At 42.4% G+C, this 13605-nt stretch overlaps 1 protein-coding gene across 4 annotated transcripts in view; it reads left to right on the top strand.

The window, feature by feature from the left end:
* LOC138980283 (WASH complex subunit 2-like) overlaps positions 1-13605 on the top strand; it is an 84761-nt gene that overhangs the window by 8496 nt on the left and 62660 nt on the right. For 3 of the 4 annotated variants that reach the window (XM_070353148.1, XM_070353146.1, XM_070353144.1), the window contains exons 6-9: positions 4217-4390; positions 5373-5463; positions 7240-7316; positions 8740-8823. In XM_070353148.1, coding sequence (XP_070209249.1) covers positions 4217-4390; positions 5373-5463; positions 7240-7316; positions 8740-8823 — 426 coding nt within the window. The remainder of the gene's footprint in view (positions 1-4216; positions 4391-5372; positions 5464-7239; positions 7317-8739; positions 8824-13605) is intronic. The other variant, XM_070353147.1, reaches the window with a different exon arrangement.

Genomic DNA, 13605 nt, shown 5'->3' with positions numbered 1-13605 from the left:
ATCTTTCTCCTTTGAACAAGTTTCTGAGAGTAATCAAGTTTACCATGGAAACTCCAACTTCGGTTCGGGAGGCCTTACGGCCGGGAGATTGGGCAACGTCGATCGATCTTACAGACGCTTACTTTCACGTCCTCATACATGTCGCGGACAGGAAGTGGCTTCGCTTCCCTTGGGGCGGCAAAGCTTACCAGTTCAGGGCTCTGCCGTTCGGCCTGTCTTTAGCTCCGTGGATTTTCACGATTGTGGTCAGGCAGCTTTGCGCTCTTGTGAGACAGGAAGGCATCCGTCTCAGAGCATACCTGGACGATTGGTTAATCCTTCACCAGAACAGGGGGCTTTGCGAGGCTCATACGCACAGGGTGCTGAGCCGGGCGGCACAGCTGGGTTTCTCTGTCAACCTGACAAAATCCGAGTTGGAACCATCCCAGACGTTTACTTACCTGGGCATGGAATTCGACACGCTTCGGTGGTCTGTCCGTCCGTCTCAAAGGCGGATCGACAAGCTTCAGGGTCTGATTCGGTCTCTCTACGGAGAGAATCACGCCAGTGCAAGGGTTCTGACTTCGGTTCTGGGTCAGATGGAATCCATGGCTTCCCTCATTCCGTTGGGCAGGGTTCACAAGAGGCCTTTTCAGGCCTCCCTGCAGTCAAGGTGGGATCAGACATCCCAGGACTGGAGTGCCCCGATCGCACTGGGAACTTGGTTTCAGCAGACCACAGGTGTTTGGCTTCTTCCGGATTTGTTCCGGGGTGTTCCCATTGTTCGTCCACCGCCGGAGAGAGAGTTGTTTACGGACGCATCTCTGACGGGGTGGGGTGCTCATCTGGACGAGCACATGGTTTCGGGAGTTTGGGATTGCTCTCAGGCCTCCCTACATATCAATGTACTGGAGTTGGAGGCCGTTTCCCTGGCGCTTCTAGCGTTCAAGCCTTTCCTGGAGGGCAGTCATGTACGTCTTCACACCGACAACATGTCTGTGGCGTCGTATGTGAACAAGCAAGGGGGGACTCGGTCTCACAGTCTTTCCGACATTGCATGTCGCATTCTCAAGTGGTGTCACGCCCAGCACATTCTGTTGTCAGCAGTGTACTTGAAGGGCAGTCTGAACGTCCTTGCAGACACTTTGAGCAGAGGGGACAGGATTGTTCATTCAGAGTGGACTCTCACACACCAGTCTTTGCAGCGGCTTTGGTCGCAGATCGACAAGCCCAAGATAGATCTCTTTGCGACGAGGTTTTCGGCGAGACTGCCTCTCTTTGTGTCCCCCTTCCCGGATCCTCTGGCCTGGAAGGTGAATGCTCTGGAAGTGGATTGGTCAGATCTTCCGGCGTATGCCTTCCCTCCGTTCTGCCTCTTAGGCAAAGTCCTCAGGAAAGTGGACTTGGAGAAACCAGCGCTGGTTCTGGTCGCTCCTCTGTGGCCAAGCCAGCACTGGTTTCCCGACCTACTGCGTCTAGCAGTTCGGCCCCCAATCCCTCTCGCCCTGAAAAGAGGAGATCTCGTGCAGCCTCGGTCAGGCGTTCAGCACGAGAACCCACAGATCCTGGCCCTTCACGCGTGGATTCTGTCCGAAGCGCTTTGCGTAGGGCAGGGGCCTCTTCCCCTACTCTGAGATTCGTTGGACATGCGCATAGAAAATCGACTTCTTCGGTTTACTCATCGCACTGGGCCTCTTGGTCTAGGTGGTGCGCGCTTAACGGGGTTAAACCTCTTTCTCCTAGGTCTATTCATGTAGCCAACCATCTGTCTTGGTTGGCTGATCAGGGGGCTTCTCCCTCTTCTATTAGGGTCCGGAGGTCGGCGATCTCTTCGACCCTCGCGCAATTAGGCCACAAAATTTCGCTCGGAGGGGTTATCGCTAGTGTTATTAAGGGGGCTGCCCTTTTAGCAGCTCGTTCAAAATCGCTTCTCCCTGCATGGGATTTGTTCCTGGTCTTACGTTTCTTAGCCTCGGATGAGTTCGAGCCTCTTCTGTCAGCCACTTTGGCCGATTTGACGCGTAAGACTGTGTTTTTAACGCTTCTCTCTACTTCTAGGAGAGGTAGTGAGGTGCATTCTTTGTCGGGTTTAGACAAGGACATTGCGTTCGAGAAGGATGGTTCCATTTCTCTCAAATTTGTTCCCGGCTTTCTCGCGAAAAACCAGAAACCTGGCCAGCTTTCTCCAATCTTGCGCATTCCACCCTTGAGCAAGATTTTGGCTCCTGGAGATCCCGATATTGCAAATTGTCCTGTGAGAGCTCTCCGATGTTACCTGTCTCGAACTCGGCCTGTTAGGTCAGAAAGTCAAAAGCTTCTTTTCATATCTTTAAACACGGCTAGGTGTAAGGATATAGCGAAGGTGACTCTGGCCAAATGGATCTCCACTCTGATCAAACGAGCATATGCCTGGTGGCTAGTGCAGTCGGGTGATGCTAGGGCAGTGTTGCCTCTCACCGCGGCTAGAACCCATGAGGCGAGAGCCTGGGCATCCTCATTGGCAGTTCTTCGGTCCGGCAAGCTAGCCGAGGTACTGGAAGCTGCGTATTGGCGCTCTGAGGACGTTTTCGTCAACTTTTACCTCAGAGACGTCGCTTCTGTCAGACAGGATGGAAGCTCCGCGCTGCCTGCCATGGTAGCGGCGGGACAGGTCCTGCGTGCCTAGTTTTGGTAAGTACCCACCACCTATAGTAGCAATCTGCTATATGTGAGTTGGGTAATAATATGTAATTTAATCCAAAATTTTAATAATAAATTTTCATTTAATTAATATACTTACCCAACTCACATCGTTTAAACCCTCCCGCCTCCCCGCTGTGGTGGTATTGGGTTCTAAAAAAGTAGTGAGTTGGGCTTCGTTCGAATGATACAAATGGCGGCGTATGCGCACGCATACGGATGTTGGACCGGACATCGGTCTGATATTATGGGATGGATCACTCTTTTTTAGGGTGGTCTCCCTTGTTACCAAGGGGAACGCGTACAGCGTAACCAGCACTGAACTAGAGTTAATTGCTATATGTGAGTTGGGTAAGTATATTAATTAAATGAAAATTTATTATTAAAATTTTGGATTAAACACCAAATAAGGAAAGACCCCAAACAAGCACCAGTAGATTTGGGGTCATATTATTAGATTTTACTAATCAAATACATTCAGACCCCACGATTTCCCACTTTTCTCCTATTATAAGACCTTACTTTTTACATTTAGTCAAGTTTTGACTAAATGTTTTAACATAGAGGGGGAATCGAGACGAGGGTTGTGGTGTGTGTGTGTTTGTCTGTCTGTCTGTGTGTGTGTGTGTGTGTGTGTGTGTGTGTGTGTGTGTGTGTGTGTGTAGAGCGGGGTTTAGTTTATGAAATTTAACATGAGAGTTCCTGGGAATGATATCCCCGGACGTTTTTTTCATTTTTTCGATATATATACCTTTGATGACGTCATATCCGGCTTTTTGTAAAAGTTGAGGCGGCACTGTCACACCTTCATTTTTCAATCAAATTGATTGAAAGTTTGGCAAAGCAATCTTCGACGAAGGCCAGATTTCAGCTTGGTGGCTTAAAAACTAATGAATGAGTTTGGTCATTAAAAATCTGAAAATTGTTATTAAAATTATTTTTTATTAAATGATCCAAAAATAATTTCATCTTATTCATCGTCATTTTCTGATTCCAAAAACATATACATATGTTATATTTGGATAACAAACAAGCTCTGAAAATTAAACATGAAAATTATGATAAAAAATTATTTTCTGAAATCGATTTAAAAACAATTTCATCTTATTCCTTGTCGGTCCCTGATTCCAAAAACATATAGATATGATATGTTTGGATTAAAAACAAACTCAGTAAGCTAAAAAGAATAGACATACAGAAAAGAGTGTTATCCTGCTCAGCGCGACCACTACCGCACTATTCTGCATGGCTTGTCGATGTCACTGCCTTTGCCACGAGCGGTGGACTGACAAAACTACGAGTATTTGGTCTTTGTGAAAAAAGCAGTGCGTTCAGTTTCATTCTGTGAGTTCGACAGCTTGACTAAATGTTGTTATTTCGCCTTTCGCGACTTGTTTTTTATTTTTAGATTTTATTTTCAAAATGTATGTAAATTTACCTCTATTTGAAGACCAGTGTGTTTGCTCAGAGTTTTGAAGGTTTTAAATTAAAGGGGGTTGCACTGTACCAGAACGTTTCTCTCTTATAATCCCTAAATCTATCGTTCCTTTTGCCTCAGGAAAAGACGAGAGAGCAGCGCGAGGCAGACTTGATTCCAAAAGTGACGGAAGCGCTCAAGTTTGGAATTGACGTGATTGACCAGGCCTTTGAGAAACTGGACACCCACGTTGCGGACTCTGACTCCGAAGACGAGGACGCTGGCTACAAAGTGGATCCTATCCTTGAAGCGAAGGTAACTAGTGTGTGTTTGTGTTTCAGAGAGGGGTTTGATGAAAGAAGCTGCAATAATGACTTTGAATGTGTAAAACTGTTAGGCAGTCATTGAGATATATGCTTGTCTGTGCTGCAATCTTGCAATATTGACATTGTATAATTCAACAGCAACAACAAAAGTACCTAACCTGGTTACTGGCGTGTCTTCTTTTTTTTTATTTGACTAAAACCGTGAAATGAAAAATCATGTATTTTTTATATCTCTTGTTTCTGGAAATTCACTATTTTTGTTTCTTTATTTTTATTTTTATTTAATTGTATAATTAACTTACACAAGTACAGAAGTAGGCACACATGCACATCTGTATACACACACACACACACACACACACACACACACGACCGGCACGGTTGGCCTAGTGGTAAGGCGTCCGCCCCGTGATCGGGAGGTCGTGGGTTCGAACCCCGGCCGGGTCATGCCTAAGACTTTAAAATTGGCAATCTAGTGGCTGCTCCGCCTGGCGTCTGGCATTATGGGGTTAGTGCTAGAACTGGTTGGTCCGGTGTCAGAATAATGTGACTGGGTGAGACATGATGTCTGTGCTGCGACTGCTGTCTTGTGTGTGGCGCAGTTATATGTCAAAGCAGCACCGCCCTGATATGGCCCTTCGTGGTCGGCTGGGCGTTAAGCAAACAAACAAACAAACAAACACACACACACACACACACACACACACTGTGTACACAATCACACACTAACTGAACCACTCTTAAGCAAGGCATCTATGTTTGAAAGAATGCTGATTATACGGATGCTAGTGTCCCTTGTTTCCGGAAAATCACTTTTCTTTTTGTCTGCTTATGCAATGAGAGTGTCATGTCTTCTCTCTTTAAGTATAAATGCCCTGACTTGGTTATCCAAGTTGAACATGACTTGTTAAAAACATTAGTCATAACTTGTGATTGTGTGATAACAAATAATTGTGGAACTTTTCTTTCAGGACCCCTATGTGACTCGCCCACTGCCCTGCTTGATAGGATCGGCCATGTTCCTGCAAGACGACAATGTCGGTCTCATGGAGGATGTGTCAGGTTGGAGCATGATTTCCACCACTTTACACATGCATTTTTTCTGTAAAATCACTCCCCCGAAAGCGGCTAATGTCTGCCTAAAGCGCGGGGTAAAAACGGTCATACAGGTTACCACCAAAAAAAATGTACAGGGGTGTTTCAACCCATGAACACAGAAGAAGATGTAAAATCACTTTCCCATATGCATTAAAGCTGTGTTAAATGTCAAAAATAGCCTCATAAGTATTCACAAACAATCTTTTCGCTCCGAGTTAACGTTAGAATAAGCAAATGTCTTGGCAATGGCAATGTTATTGAAATAACGCCCTTGTTTGTTCTTCACTGCTTTGTCAGGTGGCATTTATCTTTTTAAGCCTCTTGACATTTCTCTGTGTATCACATTTCACTGTTTTAGTCAAATGCAGCATTGATGGCCTGAATTCCTGTCAACTTTTCAATAATTCTTTTTTTTAAGCCATACCCTCTCTCCTTATTGTAGCCTGGCTCCAAACATGTATGGGTCAGGATCACCTCCATTAGTGCTTTAAAGCCAAAAAAAAAAAAAAGGTCTGTTTATGGTAACATAGGCCAAAAAAATAGGGTCGGTAGGCCGGGATTTTTTTTTTTTTTTTTTTTTTCCAAAAAAACATTTTTACGTTATTTTGCAAAAAAAACAAGATTTTTTTTTCTTTTTTTTTTTCTTTTTCTTCCCCCAAATGCCAAAAAAAAGTCTAGGGTCGCGCGAAAAAAATAGGGTCGGTCGGGTTACCGTAAACAGACTATTTTTTTTTTCGGCCTAAAGAGAACAGGAAGAATTCCTTTTCTTGTACAATGGAACCCTCCTTTTTAGACCTCCAAGAATCTGAGAATGATTCATTGAGGTCTTAAAAAGGAGGTAGCTTTAAAATGGGGGTACATTTACAGAGGGTATGAACAGAACATCTGAAAAAGCAAGGTCTTAATAAGGAGAATGATGGGCGGGGATGTAGCTCGGTCATGGCTGGGATGTAGCTCAGTCGGTAGCGCGCTGGATTTGTAGCCAGTTGGCCGCTGTCAGCGTGAGTTCGTCCCCACGCTCAGCGAGAGATTCATTTCTCAGAGTCAACTTTGTGTGCAGACTCTCCTCGGTGTCCAAACACCCCCGTGTGTACACGCAAGCACAAGACCAAGTGCGCACGAAAAAGATCCTGTAATCCATGTCAGAGTTTGGTGGGTTATAGAAACACAAAAATACCCAGCATGATTCCTCCGAAAGCGGCGTATGGCTGCTTAAATGGCGGGGTAAAAACGGTCATACACGTAAAAGCCGTGGGAGTTTCAGCCCATGAAGGAACAAACAAACATAAGGAGAAAGTCCTATCGCTGAATCTTAGAAGGGGGCTCCACTGTATTATTTTTGCTTTGCCTAAGGCCAAAAAAAAAAATTGTCTGTTTCTGGTCACCCGACCGACCCTAAATTTCGGCGCCGACCCTAAACTTTTTTTTTCCAAACTCAAAATTTTTTTATTTTTTTTTTGGTGGTAAAGGACAGGGTGAGAAAATGAACAACAAAAACGTGTGAAAACGAAAGTCCGCTGACGATTTGTAAATGTGTTGAGTGTCTTGTCTCTATGTATAGTGAATCGAGTCTCTTTGCGCGATTTTTAAAGTTAGTTTTATTGGTCTACATTTGGGGTTAAAAAAAAAAAAAAAAATAAAATCCCTACCAACCGACCCTATTTTTTTTAGCCATGTTACCAGAAACATTTTTTTTTGTTGGCCTAAAGAGATTCTTCGGTATTCTGCTTTTTCTTTCAGACGAGGATCGTGATACGGACCATGGCAGCATTAGTGAGAGCGAGGATGAAAGGAAAGACGGGGATTCAGAGACTGAGGTGAGAATTATTCCGACTCGGAGAAGAACAATCTGAACATCCACACACATTTTCTTATTAACCTTGAAGTTTAAAGGCACAGTAAGCCTCCCGTAAACCATCACAGATACTGTCAGGCTTTTACACACAGTACAAACACCCTTCCATTTGAACGCTCACCAAACGGGAACATCCTAGGTGCCCTACGTAAAGAGCGAGCAATTTTCAAAGAATTTATTTTTGCGTGGTTTATCTTACCCCTGAGCCATCGTGAACCTGTGTGATCCAGTTTCCCTTTTTCACAATGCAGTTGTCAGTTTGTAATTTGAATGCGGCTCGCTGTGAGCTTATCTGCAATAGCACGTTATTGACTTTTCACGAAACAAACGAATGTGGTTCATAAGAACTCTAGCGATGGCTTTTGACTGCCTATAAACCGCCGTCTGCTACGAAAACCACGACCTTGCGTGACCCTGCTTCCGGGCTTTTCTTTTTTCAAACTTTCAAAACTTCGAATTGTACTGATCTTGTCTTGATGAAAAAAAAATTCTTTTATGATTTAAGAATGTTTGTGTAACAAACTGTCAATTTATTATGTAGATTTTAAAAGTTAGGTCTAGCGCCAAAACGCACCACGGTCCGATTCATTCTGATAATTATCGCTCCACGGCTATCGCCAGTTGAAGGGAAGTAACTCATTTTTGACCCGAGTTCAGGATGCGTCCGATTGAGATGGAGACAATCTGAAAAATTAATTCTTTGAAAATTGCTCGCTCTTTACGTAGGGCACCTAGGATGTTCCCGTTCGGTGAGTGTTCAAATGGAAGGGTGTTTGTACTGTGTGTAAAAGCCTGACAGTATCTGATGATTTACGGGAGGCGTACTGTGCCTTTAATTGAAGTGCATGTTTTAGTGTCTTTGCTGTTTGTCATCATTTTGTTTGCAGATTCTGTTTGTCATCCTTCAAGTAGGGCAACTTAAAAACTGTACATATTACCTGTACATATTTCTGTAAGATTTATTAAATTAGATTCACTCTGTCTACACTGTTCAGTTTAAACCAATACAAACAAAACTTTGTGAAGGTATTCTTCTTAGTTAGATAGAGTGTCTGAGTGTGCATCTTTATGTTTGTGCCTCTATGTGTGTACACTTACATGTATTCCTCTTAATACCATAGTTCTATGCCTGTTTGTGTGTGTCTATGTGTGTTTTTTCGTGTGTGTTTGTGTGTCTGTGTCTCACTCTACAGTATGTGTGTGTGTGTGTTTGGCTGTCTCTGTCTCTGTGTGTGTGTTTGAGTTCCTCTGTCTGTGTGTGTGTGTGTGTGTGTTTGAGTGCCTCTTTCTGTGCGTACCTCTGTGTGTACATGACTGTCTTTGTGTGAGAGAGAGAGAGAATCAAAACTAGCAGTACATATAATGCAAAAGTGATTTGTCTGTAGTACTCTGATAGCGAAGATGAACATGCCAAGCCGTCACACGCCAAACCCAAAAAAGTGGTTGACTCTGACGAGTCTGACACAGAGGTAACAGTGTGCACAAAACATTGCTTTTTATGAAAGATTTTGCAATAGAGCTACCCTTGTCACATCAACTCACTATCCTCTGCATAACTCATACCGCCAACACAATATATGTGCTTGTTCTAATACATGTAGTGTGTTTGTCAGCTGGAATTTGAACAGCCTCAAAAAGGATGAATCTTGAAAGTTATTGATTACAAGCATGAAGTCTGTCTGAAGGTAATTGTAGTGGAACTGGATGTGTTGCTTAAGTCAAGTGAAATCGTTCATACACATTTAATAATTACCCATTTTTATAGTTGATAAGAATATCAGCAAAAGAATTTATTCTTTGCGAAGTTGTGTTTAAATGAAGGCTTTTCTTTTACTTAAGGTATTCCAAAGTGCTCTTCGCGGGTGGCGAAAAGTGACGTCGAGTGTGATTTTTTACTGATTTTTAACTTGTTCACACTCGCTGGAATGAGGTGAACTGAATGAAAAGAATACACCAAGATGATAATTGATTCTTCATTGTTACTTTAAAACAAAAATAAAGTATTAGATTCAAAATCTAACATTTGAAATACGCGTAGGAAAATGGTTGCTAAGTTGTGATTCTCTGACGTCGGAACGAAGTTTTCGCTGCGTTGTTTTGACCCCAACCGGGAAAACCATGCGATCTTCAAACTTTTAGAGATACAAAAACGGTAAAAATTTATTTCAGGGTATTTGTTGTGTGCGTACACTGACATGGTTGAGTGTCAAAGTGGTGCTTGTTTGATGCTCTTTCAAACGTTTTGTCATACACTATGCCAGTACAGTGGAACCCCCCTTTTAAGACCTCCAAAAATCTTAGAAAATCAGGTCTTAAAAAGGAGGGAGTCTTAAAATGGGGGTAATTTTACAGAGGTTATGAACAGAAAGTCTGAGAAAACATAGTCTTAACAAGTCGCGTAAGGCGAAAATACAATATTTAGTCAAGTAGCTGTCGAACTCACAGAATGAAACTGAACGCAATGCCATTTTACTCGTAGCATCGTCAGGCCACCGCTCATGGCAAAGGCAGTGAAATTGACAAGAAGAGCGGGGTAGTACAGGGGTGGGCACAATATCTTTGCTTGTAGCAAAAGTAATATTGTTTGTAGCAGAACTTGGCGCGAAGCGCCAAGTCGACGGCGCGAAGCGCCTAGTTTGCTAGGGGGGTCCGGGGGCATGCCCCCCCGGAAAATTTTTGAAAAAAAGGAAGCAAATGGTACAATCTGGTGCATTCTGAGGGTGATAATTGCCAGTTTCTGGCAGCAGATTTTGTCACTGATTTTTGTGGAAAATCGCCTGTTTGCCCCTTAACATACACTTAACATACCAGTCAATACACTTGGGCATACACCTGTTGGTACCCACTGTTGTAGATCGAAAGGCCTCAGCCGATTTACTGTTCAAACACCTGAACGCTAACCAAAACACAGAAGTAGTATTTCTGCAATAAATTTGATTGCAAAAGCCTTGTTGCAGTTGTAACGAGACACGGAAGAGGTGGCCCATCGTTTTGAGAATCTCCCAATTGCATCATTTCGTTGCCAATCCCTGTGAATCTTTTTCTATTAGCCCCCCCCCCCCCCCCCCCCCCCCCCGGCTCTTTCCGCTTTAAGTTTATTCAGTGCCTTTTGTTATCAACTTCCCTACCTGTCTCCCTATAACGGCAGGTGCAGATTTTACGTTGTTTTGGGATTCCCCTTCTGGCTTCACCCCCCCCCCCCCACCCCCACCCTGCTCCTCCTCCAGTCATTCCAACACGAGCGGCAACCGGAATTAACTCAGAACGAAAAACAGATTCTGCACAACAAAGAACAGATCTATCACAATGATTCAATGTCGGTCAGTCGACCTTCAACAACAAGTTGTCTGCCAGGCGCCTACATCAAATTGAAATGAAAGTGAAAGAAGAAGAAGCAGTGAGATGCTAGAAGAAAGCCACACCAAGCGTGATCACCGGGCAGATCTGCATTGGTACTTTGCATTTTAGATTGAAGTACAACGGCTAACAACACATTATGAAAGCCGTACCTTTTGAAAAATGAACGAATGTCCAGCGTTTTCCTTGCGCTTCGGGCGCTTTCTTGAATCTTCGTTTTCCCTCGCTTCCATCTTTGAAAAAGACGCGATACGACTTTTCCAGACTTCAGAACAGAAGAGTGCCAAAGAGTGCTCGATATGGTCAGGCTACACACCACCGATTGATCAGCCTTGGAATCAGCTAAAATAGATCTGGGGAAAAAAACACATAGCAAATTTAAAAAGAGCACTCTGTCGCAACTTGTCGCAATTTCGCCTATCGCAAAATCGGCTTCCCTTGTCGCAAAAAAATGCGACAATGCGACAGGTGCCCACCCCTGTTAGTAGTTGCGCTAAGAAGGATAGCACGCTTTTCTGTACCTCTCTTTGTTTTCACTTTCTGAGCGTGTTTTTAATCCAAACATATCATATCTATATGTTTTTGGAATCAGGAACCGACAAGGAATAAGATGAAAGTGTTTTTAAATTGATTTGGACAATTTGATTTTGATAATAATTTTTATATATTTAATTTTCAGAGCTTGTTTTTAATCCGAATATAACATATTTATATGTTTTTGGAATCAGCAAATGATGGAGAATAAGATAAACGTAAATTTGGATCGTTTTATAAATTTTTATTTTTTTTTACAATTTTCCGATTTTTAATGACCAAAGTCATTAATTAATTTTTAAGCCACCAAGCTGAAATGCAATACCGAACCCCGGGCTTCGTCGAAGATTACTTGACCAAAATTTGAACCAATTTGGTTAAAAAATGAGGGCGTGACAGTGCCGCCTCAACTTTTACGAAAAGCCGGATATGACGTCATCAAAGACATTTATAAAAAAAAATGAAAAAAACGTTCGGGGATTTCATACCCAGGAACTCTCATGTCAAATTTCATAAAGATCGGTCCAGTAGTTTAGTCTGAATCGCTCTACACACACACACAGACACACAGACACACAGACACACGCACATACACCACGACCCTCGTTTCGATTCCCCCTCGATGTTAAAATATTTAGTCAAAACTTGACTAAATATAAAAAGGAGGGAGTCTTATAAGGGGGGTAATTTTACAGAGGTTATGAACAGAAAGTCTGAGAAAACATAGTCTTAAAAAGGAGGGAGTCTTAAAAGGGGGGTAATTTTACAGAGGTTAAGAACAGAAAGTCTGAGAAAACAGGGTCTTAAAAAGGAGGGAGTCTTAAAATGGGGGTAATTTTACAGAGGTTATGAACAGAAAGTCTGAGAAAACAGGGTCTTAAAAAGGAGGGAGTCTTAAAATGGGGGTAATTTTACAGAGGTTAAGAACAGAAAGTCTGAGAAAACATAGTCTTAAAAAGGAGGGAGTCTTAAAATGGGGGTAATTTTACAGAGGTTAAGAACAGAAAGTCTGAGAAAACAGGGTCTTAAAAAGGAGGGAGTCTTAAAATGGGAGTAATTTTACAGAGGTTAAGAACAGAAAGTCTGAGAAAACAGGGTCTTAAAAAGGAGGGAGTCTTAAAATGGGGGTAATTTTACAGAGGTTATGAACAGAAAGTCTGAGAAAACAGGGTCTTAAAAAGGAGGGAGTCTTAAAATGGGGGTAATTTTACAGAGGTTATGAACAGAAAGTCTGAGAAAACATAGTCTTAAAAAGGAGGGAGTCTTAAAATGGGGGTAATTTTACAGAGGTTAAGAACAGAAAGTCTGAGAAAACAGGGTCTTAAAAAGGAGGGAGTCTTAAAATGGGGGTAATTTTACAGAGGTTAAGAACAGAAAGTCTGAGAAAACAGGGTCTTAAAAAGGAGGGAGTCTTAAAATGGGGGTAATTTTACAGAGGTTAAGAACAGAAAGTCTGAGAAAACAGGGTCTTAAAAAGGAGGGAGTCTTAAAATGGGAGTAATTTTACAGAGGTTATGAACAGAAAGTCTGAGAAAACAGGGTCTTAAAAAGGAGGGAGTCTTAAAATGGGGGTAATTTTACAGAGGTTATGAACAGAAAGTCTGAGAAAACATAGTCTTAAAAAGGAGGGAGTCTTAAAATGGGGGTAATTTTACAGAGGTTATGAACAGAAAGTCTGAGAAAACAGGGTCTTAAAAAGGAGGGAGTCTTAAAATGGGGGTAATTTTACAGAGGTTATGAACAGAAAGTCTGAGAAAACAGGGTCTTAAAAAGGAGGGAGTCTTAAAATGGGGGTAATTTTACAGAGGTTATGAACAGAAAGTCTGAGAAAACATAGTCTTAAAAAGGAGGGAGTCTTAAAAGGGGGGTAATTTTACAGAGGTTAAGAACAGAAAGTCTGAGAAAACAGGGTCTTAAAAAGGAGGGAGTCTTAAAATGGGGGTAATTTTACAGAGGTTAAGAACAGAAAGTCTGAGAAAACAAGGTCTTAAAAAGGAGGGAGTCTTAAAATGGGGGTAATTTTACAGAGGTTATGAACAGAAAGTCTGAGAAAACAGGGTCTTAAAAAGGAGGGAGTCTTAAAATGGGGGTCTTCTTCTTCTTGGCGTTCGCAATTAAAATGGGGGTAATTTTACAGAGGTTAAGAACAGAAAGTCTGAGAAAACAGGGTCTTAAAAAGGAGGGAGTCTTAAAATGGGGGTAATTTTACAGAGGTTAAGAACAGAAAGTCTGAGAAAACAGGGTCTTAAAAAGGAGGGAGTCTTAAAATGGGGGTAATTTTACAGAGGTTATGAACAGAAAGTCTGAGAAAACAGGGTCTTAAAAAGGAGGGAGTCTTAAAATGGGGGTAATTTTACAGA

The sequence above is a fragment of the Littorina saxatilis genome, linkage group LG11 (genome assembly GCF_037325665.1).
Source record: "Littorina saxatilis isolate snail1 linkage group LG11, US_GU_Lsax_2.0, whole genome shotgun sequence".
Lineage (NCBI taxonomy): Eukaryota > Metazoa > Mollusca > Gastropoda > Littorinimorpha > Littorinidae > Littorina > Littorina saxatilis.
This window is presented reverse-complemented; position numbering and strand designations above follow the sequence as displayed.